Source organism: Pseudopodoces humilis, chromosome 13, assembly GCF_049639895.1.
Source record: "Pseudopodoces humilis isolate 2021_Gansu_Grassland_sample_001 chromosome 13, ASM4963989v1, whole genome shotgun sequence".
NCBI classification, from domain to species: Eukaryota; Metazoa; Chordata; class Aves; order Passeriformes; family Paridae; genus Pseudopodoces; species Pseudopodoces humilis.
The window spans coordinates 18,092,507-18,107,010 of NC_142212.1; the positions used below are offsets into that span (position 1 = coordinate 18,092,507).

Here is a 14,504-nt window from a genome sequence, read left to right on the forward strand (position 1 = left end):
CCTCAGTGCAGGGTGTGGGATCCGGGAGCGGCTCCATGCAGGATGCTTCCGCCTGCCTGCCCGTCACAAGGTCACCGCACTGGATCCTGGTGGCATCTCTGAGGCAGGACAGACCCAAAGGCCACAGCCAGACAAACTCAAGTCAGGGTGACAACCCCAGGTCAGTTCCTGCGGGGTGGGGAAGGGCTAACACGAGGCTCAGGCGGTAAAACCGTGTTGTGACGCCTGTGAGACCATCACAGACATGGCACAGGGAGACATGAATAAACCCTGGCACAGCCCATGTGCTCCAGCCAAGAAATGCCTGACATCCCACCAGAGGGATGGGGGATCCTGCCAGTGACAAGCCCAGGCTGATCAGCCCAACCAGGGTGACAAATTCTTGTAATCAAGCCCAAATTCCACTTGCTCTGCTACACATCCACTTCTGCCCCTCACAGCCCCTCTAAAATCACAGCAGCCTTTTCAGGACGTGTGCTAGAGCTTCAGCCTGGTTACAAAACCTCTCTTTCAATATTAATCATTGCTCTGACCCAGATGTAATAGGGACACGTTTAAAACCCAATCAGTGTAATCCCCACGCAGATAACAAATCCCATGGTTTGCATTATGAAGGCAGGAGCGATAATCGTTACACAATTAAACAAAGGGGTAAATAGATGACAAAACTGCATTTGGCCTGGTTCACACTGAACTGGGATCTGCAGTGTCTGGAGGAAGAGCAGGAGACCCTTACAAACATGACTTGGAATAAATTAAATTCATTACACAAAGCATTTGTGGTAAGAACTCGGTAGCTTGACCTGCTCGTTCACCCTCTGCAGCGACGGATCGATGGCACTCGGGGCGTGTGGCACACCAGGACCAGCTGTGCCCACGTGTCTGCCCTTCAGCTGGGGGCACTTCCCAGCTTCCCATCCCCTTCCCAGCCTCTGGGATCTGAGAAACCAATCCCACCCTCGCCACGGAGTCAGGAAATAACCAGAGTCTGGAAGGATGCTCAGGTCCCACACCTTCAGATACAAAGCTCAGACCTGCAACCACAATACAAGTTGATTTTTCAAAATTTTTTTATTTTTCCACTAGAGGAGGATTTATTATGAGGCAAAAAGTTTTCTTGAAGAAATAAGACAGTAATTCCATGAATCCCCATCAGGAAAGATAGGAGAAAAATAAAGGATGGATAAAATGCAATTGGCTTAAAGAGATGCTGAAGTTACTTTTAAATGGAAGTAAAAAAGAGATGCACAAAAAGATGAAAAAGTAAGAGCAGCATGTGTTATTAAGAGCTGAAGTTTTGAAATACTTAGGAGAAAAATGCTACATCTTGCAAACCAAAGCAGTGTAAAAATTCTTCTGAAAAGAACCTGAAATAAAATCAGAAAGAGCGATGTAGAAAGAAATCAGAGGTTCAAAACCAGCTGAATGCAAAGGAGTGTTAACTACAGATAAGGAAATGCAAAATACCACTGTTAATATCAGATTATTAAATATCAAAAGCATGGTATCACACACTCATTTGATACCCAGGGAAACCTCTGGCAAATCACACACAAGTTCAGCCAGCAGATGAGAAGCTGTGGCAGTGCAGAACCAGCCCCTACACCCAACAAATCACTGGCTCAATTTGATTTTTTAACTTAATTAGCGGGTAAAATAGCAGTGTGTACAATAGAGGCAATCAATGAGATTCCAAGTCATTAGATGTGACAACGACAGTAGCTTCATCCAGGGAAGCTGCACTCGGGGCAGGATTCCTGCTGGGGCTGGAATTGCCATCCCCAGGCTCATTTCTGACCCTCCTCTCCCAGCTCTTGCTCCCCAAATCAGGAATCACTGTGACCACAGCCTGCAAAGCACTGACACTGCAGCAAGCTGGGGGTTTTCTGGAAGGGAACCACTTGTAAATGACAAAACACTGCTTCAGCTTCAGGCTTAAGTGATTCCCACAAGTCATTAATATTTAAACCTGCCTTAGCTTGTTTTGGGTAAAGAGGTTTTGACTCGGTTACTTCTATTTCAGGAAAACATCTGTATAACATTTTTATAAAAAGCTGTAGAAATAGAAAGTGCTAAGGAAACAAATGAAGGCATTTGAAACATAAGTGGTAAAGAGAGCTTCTACCCAGCTGGTGAGTTCATCTTCCCAGTCTGCTCCATCCCCCAAAAGCCAGTCCAAACAGATTATCCAGGAGCACTCTGTTTTCTTGCTTTCTTGCAGCAAGAGAGCAAAAAGAAAATGCAGGGATCATCTGAGCACATTAACCTCCCTGGAAGAGAAGGGAATGAGACAAGATCTTTAGAGAATTGCATTCTGTTTGCCTCCGCAGTAATGGCATTACACTTGAATGAAAGCAAAATTATGTGGAAGACTGTTAGTTTACTGAGGGGTCAAAGAGATGACAGCTGTGGCAGGAGGAGGCAAACCTTTAATATGCCATGATGGACCAATGTGCACATCCTTCAGTGGGTGAATAAATGTGGCTGAACAAGGGATTACACCTGAGCAAGCAACAGCATAGATTAACGAATTCAGCATCGGAACATTCAACAACAGAGGCTGCAAGAGTGGAAAAAAAACAACTCCTGAGAAATATCTGAGTTCTGCTACTCCATTTATAGAAACAAATACAATCCCAGTGCTGCTGAGGAGAGTTTAATAGATTGAGACATGTACATAAGGAGAAAACCCCCAAAACACAGGGGGACCTCAAATCTTTTTGCTGGTATCTGAGCAGAATGGTTCTGTGACAGATGCTCCATGTGCAGCCTGATCCCCAGCCTAAGCCAAACTGCTCCTTGCAGGGTGATGTAATCCTCAGAAATACATCATTAACTGCAATTTAATAAAAAGTCATGGGCTGAAAAAATACCGTTTAATAAAAAAAAAAAAGAGAGAAGATGTCTCGCTGCACAGGGCTGAGAGAGGCAATAACAGGAAAATAAAATCAGGTACTGCATCTCTTCTCATAAGTACAGAGAATTTCCTTGGTTATTAAATGAGACTCCCCACAAGTCCCAGCCTGTGCTGTCTGTAACTACTCAATGCCACAGTGGATGAGAAACAAGACATAAATACATAATCAATACAAGAATAAAGACACAAGCAATGCAGTGTAATAGGAGCAGCTCTCCAACTTCCATTGCTCCGGTTTTAAGATGCCTACTTGGCTTTGCAATGAACATCAGAAAGCAAAATACACAGGTTGGCAGCAAACTGGAGCTCTGAAAAAGTATATTTAAAGTAAGGTGATACCCAGTGAAGGCATTAAAATTGTTATTTGCAATCTGCCTGCATTTATTGGGCTGCAGCCAGGGGTTAATTCAGTCAAACCTTACTGTGAATTTCTTATAAATTCACTGAATGTCAGAGTAATTCTGTACAGCACAAGACACCTGGGCTTGTTATAGAATGACAAGCACATAGAATGGTTGGGAAAGACCTCCAAGATCCTCGAGTGCAGCCATTCCCCAGCACAGCCAAGTCTCACTGAACCACATCCCTAAATCCCCTCTACACGTCTCCCACGTGACCTCAAAAGAAAAGGCCATCTGCTCTACATGATTTGAAGAACACCTTCAATAAGATAATGTTGTCTAAAACCCTGCCAGGGCACTCTACAACTCAAAAAAAACAAAAAAAAAAAAACACCAAAAAACCCCAAAAACAAACCCTACATCTGCTAAAGGATGAAGTCAAATTCTCTCAGCCACCCAGCCAAGCCTTCCCTTATCTCAAGTCCCCATCAAAAGCCTTTTAGCAACACCCTTTTATCCTACACCACAGCTTGGTGCTGTGAAACACAATCCAAATTGATATTCTAAATCTTTATTCCAGTTTGAGGAGGCTCCAAATCCAATAGCTTTATGAGCCATGAAGGGTGGGGTAGGGCACAGCACAGCCGTGGTTCTGTTGACTGGAACAATTTTCATGTTTGATTTTTTTCTTTTTTTTTTTAACTTGCAAAAAACTACAGCTGAAAGATCAAAGCATTCAGTTCCTACTGAACATTCCTATTAACTTCAATGGGCTTTAGATCAGGCCCTTAATGGGGTATTAATGTAATGTAAACATTTTTAAGTATTATTTTAATATTATCAGGAGCATGTTAAATGGGCTAACAAGACCCTATTAGGGTTATTCTGACAAACAAATCCTTTCCTTAGCAAGCCCTTGATTTGATTTTTCAGTGAATATAAGCTCTGTTTCCCCAAATAATCCATATTTCAGAGTTTTAAGAACAGTCCTGCAATGCAAAAATTCTAAGGAGCTACTTTTCTAAAACAAAGAAACCAAGCACCCACACAAAAGAGTAAAGTATTTTTGATTTAGAGCTTTACCAGGTGAGGGGAGCTGTGCAGGAAACGCCAAAATTTTTAGTTATTTATAAATATTTTTTACAGAAATGAAGCCAGCATTTCAAAAGGCTCCTGCTAAAAAGATTTTAGAATTTAGGCATAAAGTCTAAAAATCTAAAATCACATTGGTGTCCATTGTCTCCTCTGCACTTCAGACACATCTTAAGCAAGTCCAATCAAGGGAAGTGTTTAATGTGGGAAAGAGATGTAGGGGCACAAAGCATGAGCTGCATTTTTCAGCTTCATTTAATGCCTGAATCCAACCAGGAGCTGCCCCTCTCTGAGGATGTGCAGCTTCCTGTGTGAACAGGTTTCATGCTGGGATCGGGAGCCTCATCCCTGGGATCCTGAGCACTCAAGCACCAGGATTCCCCCAGCTCTGGAGAAGAGCTGGACACAAAGCTGGGGCTCCTGCCCAAAACTCAGCCTTCTCCTGAGAGATTCCAACTTCCATGAGGAGCAAAATCACGGCAAGGCAAGACTTACCTTTGCTCAGAGCAGCACTTTTCCCAAGTTATAGAAACCATAACGCTACAGATCATTAAATCTGTATTTTTGGCTGAGCACGTAGGCTGGCCTGAACTTTTTAGAGGAGTCAAGCTCACGCAGCATCCTAAAACAGCACTTGAGCTTGAGCCTTCATGAAAAAAACTACATGGGAAAATTGATGTAATGAATAGCTTTGGGAGGAAAAAAATACTTTTCAGCTCTCTCTTTCTTGCTCCAAAATACTCTTTCCCTTATTTTCTATGCCAGAAAGTCTCTGCTCTCTCCTTGCCACACTCCTCTCCTTCACAAGCTATTCATGCACAAGCTTTGAAAGATAGTAGGAGACAAGCAGATTTACATCAAAAAAAATAAAGAGAGATAAGGTTGCTATGGGAATAAGAAGACAAAAACTGTTACTTAATCCAACATAAAAAGGATGAGAAGTGGAGAGAACTCAGATGGAATTGAAACTGTCACCCCAACCAATGAGGTTATGATCTGAAACAACTGCTTTTTCTCCCTCATTTCCTCTATGCTTTTATATAATTTCATTTTCTCATCAGAATCTCTTTACAGAATACAATATTTCATGTTCAGATTCAAAAAACTTTAAAAAATGAATTAGAAGTAATATTTTTCAATATGTTGCTCACTGCTGTCACTCACTAGGCAAACTCTTGCAAGAAGCTGAAATATGTCCCCTCTGCAGCAATGCTCTGGATGCAGATGTGAAACTGGAGATGAATCTTTAGATTTTTATAGATCAATTATGCATAAAAAATAGATCCAGCCATGTAATTGTCTTACTTTTAACTACAGTCTGTGGTCTACAATGAAGTTTTACATAGGCTAGTAAGCAAATTCAGATTTAGGATTCTTCTACAGCTGCAATCAAAGGCAATTCTTACAAACTCTGAAGGCAGAAAGAACTGTCACCACTCCCTCTCCCCAAAAAGTCACCATTACTGTCAGTAGTTTATCTCAGAAAACACTGTCTCTTATCACTGCTTGCTGGAATCGCTTCCCAGGCAGCACAAAACATCGAGGCAAGGAATGAATCTGTCCTATTTTCAAGTTGTTGATACAGGATAAATGTTTCTTCTCATTCTGAAAAGTGCAGGGAAAATGTCTTTCCTTCCATTCCACACCCCCAGAGCTGCCCTGACTCAATAAATCCAGGGCTGTATGATCTCCCTACACAGCAAACCTTAAAAATTAGAAACGGGACGAAACCTTAAAATACTCAATTCACAAAGTCTCTACCAGTGGATGATCTCTGGCAACACAGACTGGAAATAATCTGGATTAATCAAGCTAAAAACTTTTCCTGGATGTGCAGCACAGCTTTGGAAGAGGAACTCTTATTTGCACCTTATTTCTCCCAAGCTATGCCCATTATCTCCAAGATGATAATTTGCCATTCAGGTGTTTACCAACAGTGAGATCTTTATGTGCCACCTCTGAGCTACAGGAGAATCCTTAACTGAATCAAACATCAGACTACCTGAGGATTTTCTTTATTGCTTCCAGAGTTATAAATAGCTGCACGAGGAATCAAGATAAAATATACACTAATTACCCTTGACTATGCAAATGAAGCTATTTTTAATTCAGGTTTAAACCATTTTCAAGTTCTCACTGCGCAACAACTGCTGAAGGCAAGGCAATGCTATGCCTTCCTCTGCTTCTTGCTGCATGCAGAGCACCTCGAGTTGCACCATTTGCAAAGCAGGTGCAAGGTGTGACTGCAGCTCAGTGGAGCTCAGTCTGTGAGGGTGGAAATGCAAAATTTTCTGGCTATTTCAGACAGGATCCTGACACACTCCTCTGCTGTCTCTGCTGAATGGAAGTGATGCTCATTCCTCACATGGTACTTTTAAACAAAATGACACTTCAGAGATAGGAACAAACCTTCATGTGGATTTAGGATAAATGTGTCTTGACTTTTGGACTCTTTTTCACCCAGACCCCCCCTTGGGAACACACAAGAATTTGCAAAGTGACTTTTTCTAGGCAATTGAAATGGAAACTTGGGTCACCTGCACAAGCTCACAGCCCCCACACCCAAACCCAGGTCTCCCCAGAACTCCTTGCACTGTGTTCCATGTTTCTGTGTCCCTGCCCGTGACAGGAGGTGGAACTGGCTGATCTTTAAGGTCTCTCCCAACCCAAACCATTCTGTCATTCTCACTTTGCACCACGGGGAAAGACTCAGTTGGCTTCAGTATGAAATTCCTGAATTTGTATCACTGCACAGTCCCTCTGTACCTCCCCTTCCTCACTAAGGTTTTCTGGCCACAACTACAGAGTGAAACACCACAAACACTTGTAGTGGCTGCTCCAAATAAAGTGGTTTCTACACTCAAATATTGCTCCACTCAGCTCCTGAACATCTGACCCCCAACCATGGAGAAATAAAGGATGGCCAAGCACAAACACACTTACCCACACGGCATCTTCTGCTTTCTATTCCAAATCAAACGCTTGCCTACAAAAAGTTCTGCTTCCCTGCCCAGAGGCCTGGCTTTGAAATGCCTTTGATTTTCTTGAAAGACCCCTAAAAAGTCACCAAGAAAGTCATAACTCCATGTTCCATCCAAGGAGGGGAAAAACAGCATGCTCTGCTAGTCAACTGTATTTTAATATTCTGTTTATAGTTATGGAAATTTGGCTCGTTTTAGCATCAATAAGTTCTGATTGTGCTAATCAGACAAGAATATAAATGAGCTTTTATTCGCTTAGGTTTTCAAACACGTTTAGTAAATATGGTTGAGGTTAAGCTTTATACTTTACAATGCTGTGTTATTTTGTTACTGAAAAAAACAGTGTGTAAATTGTGTTCTAATCCCTGATAAACACCGATCCCTGAAATCTCACTGCTGATATGTACATCCTGTATTGGAAGAGCTAAAGGCTACTATTAACACATTTGTTATTACACAAAAAACTGAGAGGTTAATTATGGCACAAACACAGCTTTTGTCCAAGGAACTGGTGGCCATATATTTAAAATCACCAAAAATTAAAAACCTAAAGCATTCATTTTGAACACCATCATTAAGAACAACAAGAAAAATCAGAACAGTTTCTACTGAAGAGCTTTTTTTAAATACAAACTGAATTTTTCTCAGTTCTGCTGTTTTGCTGAACATCTGCCAAATTACTCAGCTTTAGATTTCAGCCAGTGTACCTTCTCTGTTTTTCAACTGTCAGTCACAGCTTCTTTAATGTGATTTTTTTAAATCCACTGTGTCCTGAGCTTCCCAAGTGAGGGGGTGGAAAGGATGGAAGCCACAAGTACTCCAACAACTTCCAGGACCTCACTCCTTCTGAAACTGTTGGCCTGCACTGAAACCCAAGAAACACCCATGGAGAGGCTCCCGTCCTGTCCTTGTGGGGCAAGCTCGCTTCGTGCCAAGGGGAATCAGGGAAAGCTGGGAATCTTCAAAAGTCACTTCTTCCAAGGTGTCTGGGAAAAAAGGCTGAAGTCACACAGCAAATAAACAGCCATAAACAAAATACCAGGCAATGATCTATCTACCCCCCAAAAAATCAGCAAACAGAAGTCCTAAGGCACTGGGATTTACCACAATTCCTATTAAATCAATATTTGGCTTGTGGATTGGAGTAAGTATTCCAGTAGGGATCACTATTCAATGTGCCCAAGCTCCATAACCTTTTACAAGAAATATGTTGGAATTACTTGCTCTATTGTACTGCACTTCAAAGTGCAGCAGGCAGAAGAACTGTACAAGTACAAATGTACAGCCTTCATGCTCAGTAATATTTGCAGTAACAAAATTTTATTGCAGGATAAACCGCTTAGAAATTCCTTCTTGGTAATTTACGTGAAAATCAGAATTGCCACTAGCCAAAATTTCTCCATTCAAATGTCATCAAATCTGCAATAAGCTTAATTAATGAAGATAAAGGCAGCATTTGTCTTGATGAAGCGAAGCATTAATTGTCTGAAGGTGAGGCTTCAGCTTTAAGGTTAGACAGTATCTGCAGCACAAGGGAGCTGCTTTTCAAGAGGAGGCTTTCTCCAGCTTGAAAGATAAAGCAGAAACCAAGGAGACTCTTCAAAAGCTATTAAAGGTCTTTCTTCAAAAAGAATTTGAATATAACAGCATTTTCTGCACTTACGGAATTAAATATTTGAGCCGGTAAGAGCACGCCCAGCATGGAAACCCAGACTTCTGGAAATCCATGAACCTGGAGAAAGGCTGGGATGTCAACATGGGCTTTGGATTTACATTTATATCCAGGTCTAAGTTTATATTTAGCTGACCAGAAAACACAGATCCTCATGAAGGAGACTCTTTTTTTCCCCTCACCTAATTCCAAGCGAATGGATTAAGACTGTGATCACCTCACTGGGGAGCACCCAGTGCTGCTCCAGGAGGAATAAAGGAGCTGCAGAGGAAGGGAAGATTTACCCAGGGGCACAGCAAGAGGTGAAGCTGGGTCTGCACTAAGCTCCCACCATCTGTCAGCTCACAAACACACCCAGAGCAGGCAAAATTCCTCCCTTCCCGAGCCTGGACACCAGCCTGTGCCCACCACACTGGAGTCAGGCTTGGGATTATTTCAGGGCAAAGGGAAATCAAGAACAGCCTCTGCAGATTTCAGCACCCGCCGCATTTCGTGTTACCAGATCCTGACACTCCAGAGGGTCAAATTAATTGCCAAAGGGGAATCAGCTCCCCAAGTGCAATCAGGGCACTCAGGAGGGGTGAAGGAATCAGAACCTGCATCAGAATCAGAATCCAGGAATCACAAACTGCAAGGAGCTCCACCTGGAATTAATTCATGACTTCACCACAGCTCACAGATGAGTTTTGCACTTCCACTGTTCACGTTGTTTCACATATTTTGCTCCTTTTTATCTTTGAGGTTGCTCTTCAGAGTGAATTCAACACAATAATGCTGAAGTTTGTGTTTTGAAATTTTGAACGAGGCAGACATTTTGAAACTACACACACACACACATATATATATATATGTATTTTTTTTTGGTTTTTAATGCTCAGTAATCACCTTCTTGCTCCGCAAATGGGCACCAAACACGTCAGAAAAAAGCAGAACTCTCAAGACCGGTTTCTCATTTTGTAACTAACTGAAGCCAAACTTTCTGTCAGTGCAATGAATCCGGGTAGTGTGGCACGAGCCATCCCAACTAAACAATTCTGACAGTCACTACTGGCAGAGCTGTGCTTGAACATGATGGCTGGGCATGTATAATGCACGAAAAGGAGACTACTATTAATATGCAAAAGCATTATGCATCAAAAGCCAGGCTGCCTCTGTCTGAAGGCTGTAACTCTTAATGAAAACTGAATTTGAACACGAGTAGTGAAAGATGCTATTTATTTTTTCTCTTACAAATGGACTTTTACCCATAAAGAAACTCCCCACCAAAGACTGAATCTGAAAAGGATATTTCTGCTTTCCTTGTGGCATGATTTAATCACAACAACAGAGCAGTAAGAACACAGAAGGTTTGTTTTCATGCTCTTTGGAAAATAAAGAAAGAATCATGCTTTCCAATTTCATAAGTCTCCTAAACTTGATACTAAAAGAGAGGAGAACTGTGAATCTGATACATGACATTGCTGTGCCTGAGGGCTTAACAGTTTATTTCTGTATTAGACTGAGGAAACAAAATGAAAAAATGAAAATAAAAGCAATAAAAACACCTGAATTGACATAAAGAAACACATAGAATATGATCTAGTTTTAAACTCAGCTGAATAAGAAATTAGAAGAAAAACCTCTTTATTGGCAAATTTTAGTATAAAGTGATAAAACAGGACCAGGCTTCAATGTCCATATAGTTTCTAAACATTACAGTAGTGCATTGGCTGGGGTTTTTGTTTGTGGCTTTGAGGGCTTTTTGTTGGTTTTTTTTTGCCAGGGCTTGCAATGGCTGGAGGAAAAAAAAAATTATTATTTTTGTTTTTCTTTATTTAAATAAAGTGCAGCAAAGACTGTGTTAGGATATACTGTTTGTGGTGGCAAGGAGTCAGAATTTTAGGAAACTTAATCCAAGTGGTCCCTCCAAGTTTGAAATGTGCCCTTTCATCACCTGAAGGAGAAAAATTTTATGCATTTATACACAGAGTCCTCCTTGTTTCGTTTCTTTGAACTCTTTTTATTCACAGCTTTCCTTCCTCTTCAACCACCCTTGAAGAGCTCGTTGGCTCTCAGGAGGAGCTTTAAGAGCACATCATTAAAAAATGGTGAGGAAAGCAGAGCCTGTGCTCTGCAGGGCTGGAGCAGCCCAGGCACTGCCCTGGGGCTCCCCAGGAGCCTCCTCCTGCTCTCCAGAGCAACAGCAAAACGAAGCCAAAACTGCCAAAAGCGGCCAGAAAACGCAGCTGCCTGGCAAACTGCAGGGAAGCTTTTACACAATCATGTGATGGAGGTTCACAAATTCCTGGCACTGCTCATCAAATTCATCCTCACAGGATTTGCCACCCCGGCTCCCCAAGGACCGAGCGCAGTCAGGGCGCTCAGGAGGGGCGAAGGCCCTACAAGAATCACAAGTTGCAAGAAGTTACACCTGGAATCAATTCATGGCTTCACCACAGCTCAGTTTTGCACTTTCAACTGCTGATGTTGCTCTGCATATTCTACTCATTTTTATCTTTGAAGTCGCTCTTCAGAGTAATTTAAACATAATAATGCTAGAGTGTGTGTTTTGAAATTCCTCTCCTAACAAGGCAGCCATTTGGAAACCCCACATACATACATATATTTAATACTCAGTAATCACCTTTTTTCTCCCCATGGACAAAAAGACCGTGGGATCATTAGTCATACAGATGTAATCATACTTCAGTAAACAAAAACCCAAGGGCCACTGCTTTTTTTCATTAGATCCTCTCACATTCCCCTCTTTGATGAACTATGAAGATTCACAACAGATAAAGGAAAAGCAATTCAATATAGGACACTGCAATAAGGGGCCTAGTTTGAAATACATTATCTGCAAAGACAGAGAATGTCAGGGTTTATAAGCCAAGATCAGCATCATCTCCTTTTCTGCAGCTATGATGTTATTTCATAACACTGAACTGCAGACAGCTCTTACAAGAACTGTCTTTTTGCTTATAGGCAAAGCAAAAGAAAAATGGTTTTCTATGGGGAGCCAGAATACCTGCTGATCTATCTTAATAAGAGGTTAAAATAACATTCTCCAAGCTGTTTGACAACTTGTTTTTACATTTACAATGTGCTCTTACTAAAATCTGTTTTGAAATCAATTTAGCTCCAGGATTCCCAGGTGGATTTTAGCCTGCTGCTCCAAAGGTCCACTAAAGAGTCACACAATTGAAGCAAACAGGTAATGCTAGCATGGAACACACTCCCAGGCTCCAAATATCAGGAGATTTTTATCAGGATTGAGCCCTTCTGCAGAGTTTGGAAATGCTGGAAATGCACAGTTCCTCAGACTGCATCTGGCTCAACTCTTGTCTCTGCAATGCTGACTGGGACTCCACACAACCCCCTCGGTGACAGCAATTCCACACTGAATCAGGGATGCACACCCCAAGCACTCCTGTCCCACCATGCCAGCTGGCTTTTAGAAACATGAAAATCAGTTTTTTACTTGACTTCTTGCTGGTTCTCCAACCTGCCAACTCCCCGTGGCCACTGAACTGACGTCTGGCAAGTACCAGCTGCAGGGAGAGACCAGAAACTGGGGCAAAGAAGGGCTGGGAGGATGGACACTGGTTTCACTTCCCTTTCTTTAAAGTTCTTGACTAAGCCAAAAACAAATCCTGGCCTTCTGAGCCTCCATGAAAAGCTGAATCCATCTACCCTGGAGCTGTGTGCGGGACTCCAACCCTCCTGAGCACTGCCAGGACACAAACACCGGTGACAGGAGGAAGGAGATGGAAGGAGAGGCTGGCACAGCACAGGATCAGGAGGAAATCACAGCCAGGGGACTGCCCAGGGCAGTCACAGCATTTCCCTCCGTCCCCCCTGCACTGGAGTTCCTGGAATTCAAACTCATCCATCCACAGCAGATCTTGGGGATAAACCACTCCATTTTCATGCTGCATCAAGTACAGGCACTGTCCTCCTCCCTAGAGCTGTGCTCACCATCCTGAAGAGGATGCATGGGAGGCATTTGGGCACTGCCCTGCTCTTGGCAGGCCTGGCAAAGCCAAGGGGCACAGAATTCACCAGAGCCAAGCCCTGAGGACAGGGCAGGAGCTTCTCCTCACCCCTCACACAGCTGGCATCACTGGGGATGCTGAGCAAAGATCAGCACAGAAAGCCTTGTGCTGCTGTGAGAGAGACTGGGCTCGATAAGGGAAAGAAAAATGACTCTGCAGAGCTGATGTGGCAGCAGACAGGAGACCTCAACAGCAGCACCAGCTCCAAACTCTGAGAGTTGCCTGGCACAGCAAGAAAAGCAAATCTCTGCACCAGTTCACCAACACCACAGCGCTGCTCCTCAGGGACAAACCTCATTCTAAAGCAGAGTTTTGAGAAAAGCTGCAGCAATCAGCCACAGGAAGAATCTGGAATGTCCAGTTAAAGACAAACACACACTGCAGCTCTTCAGTCAGAACACCTACCATGCACTGCTACCAACAGCATCCTTAATGCTTTCCAGTATCTTCTGCTTGCTCTGAAAGCACGCCCCTATGGAGCAAAGGTTCTTTTAATTCACTCACTTTTAATATTCTGCATTATTTAACACATCTATTGCATGCTTGGCTTCTAAACCCTACATAACTTGTGCATTTCAAAGCCTCTGGGTTCCTCCTCAAGTGCAGCTGAAACCTTGAATCTGGGAACTTATGCACAGCTCTAGAAGAGAAGTTAGAGATCATTGTTACCTGCAAGGCAGCCAACAAACGACACCAGCAACAGCTGCTCCCACAGCAGCAGCATCTTCTGTCTCCTGAATTCAGTAATTCTGGTTGTCTCAGAGGAACTGCGTGTTTAAATCTTTCAGGTGGCAAGGTTTAACCTGTTAAAAGAACAGACATAAAACTGAATCCCTTGATGGTCCTTAAGAACTGGCTTCCTTGTTAAAGCACTTTTAAATAAATACAAAGTTGGCAGATCCTTTAATGTTCCTCTTTTTTCCAGGACTTAATCCCCCAACAGAAGGGTGCATTCATATTTCACATTTTTTCATGTACATGAGGTGCTAGAAGTTTTATTCTCCAGCAGGAGCAGAGCTGACAGCTAAGTTGATTTTGCAGTTCCCACTTCCCACCAAGCTCCTGCACTGATTTATTTGTGAGATACAATGGATTTAAAAGGAGAGAGGACATGAATTGCAACCATACACAGTTCAGCAGCTGGACACATCTGGGAGGAGCAGCTCTTGGCTGCACTTGGCCTTGTGCAAACCATGCTGGCAACACAAACCAAGTCATTTCATTAAAGCCACATCCAGCCCATCCTTTTTGTGATGTACTGGAGTGTGATGTGCTCACTGATGGCTTTTTCAGTTTCTAATTCCTCTTTGGGATTCCTCTAGCTTTAAATCCTCCTTGGAATTAAAACTTGGAATTCCACTTCTACCTTAGTCACTGGCCAGATGATGAACCCTGGGCAGAGGCCCACCAACTTTGCTATGACATTATTTAAAACTTGTAGTTTTTTTCCTAAAGAAGCTTTACAGT

The 14,504-nt window shown here is 42.6% G+C and overlaps 1 protein-coding gene across 2 annotated transcripts in view; it reads right to left on the reverse strand.

Moving 5' to 3' along the window:
- Positions 1–14,504, reverse strand: part of CNTN3 (contactin 3) — a 92,994-nt gene that overhangs the window by 55,541 nt on the left and 22,949 nt on the right. For both annotated transcript variants that reach the window (XM_014251529.2, XM_088061748.1), the window contains exon 2: positions 13,707–13,840. In XM_014251529.2, coding sequence (XP_014107004.1) covers positions 13,707–13,761 — 55 coding nt within the window. In that variant the 5' untranslated portion in view covers positions 13,762–13,840. The remainder of the gene's footprint in view (positions 1–13,706; positions 13,841–14,504) is intronic.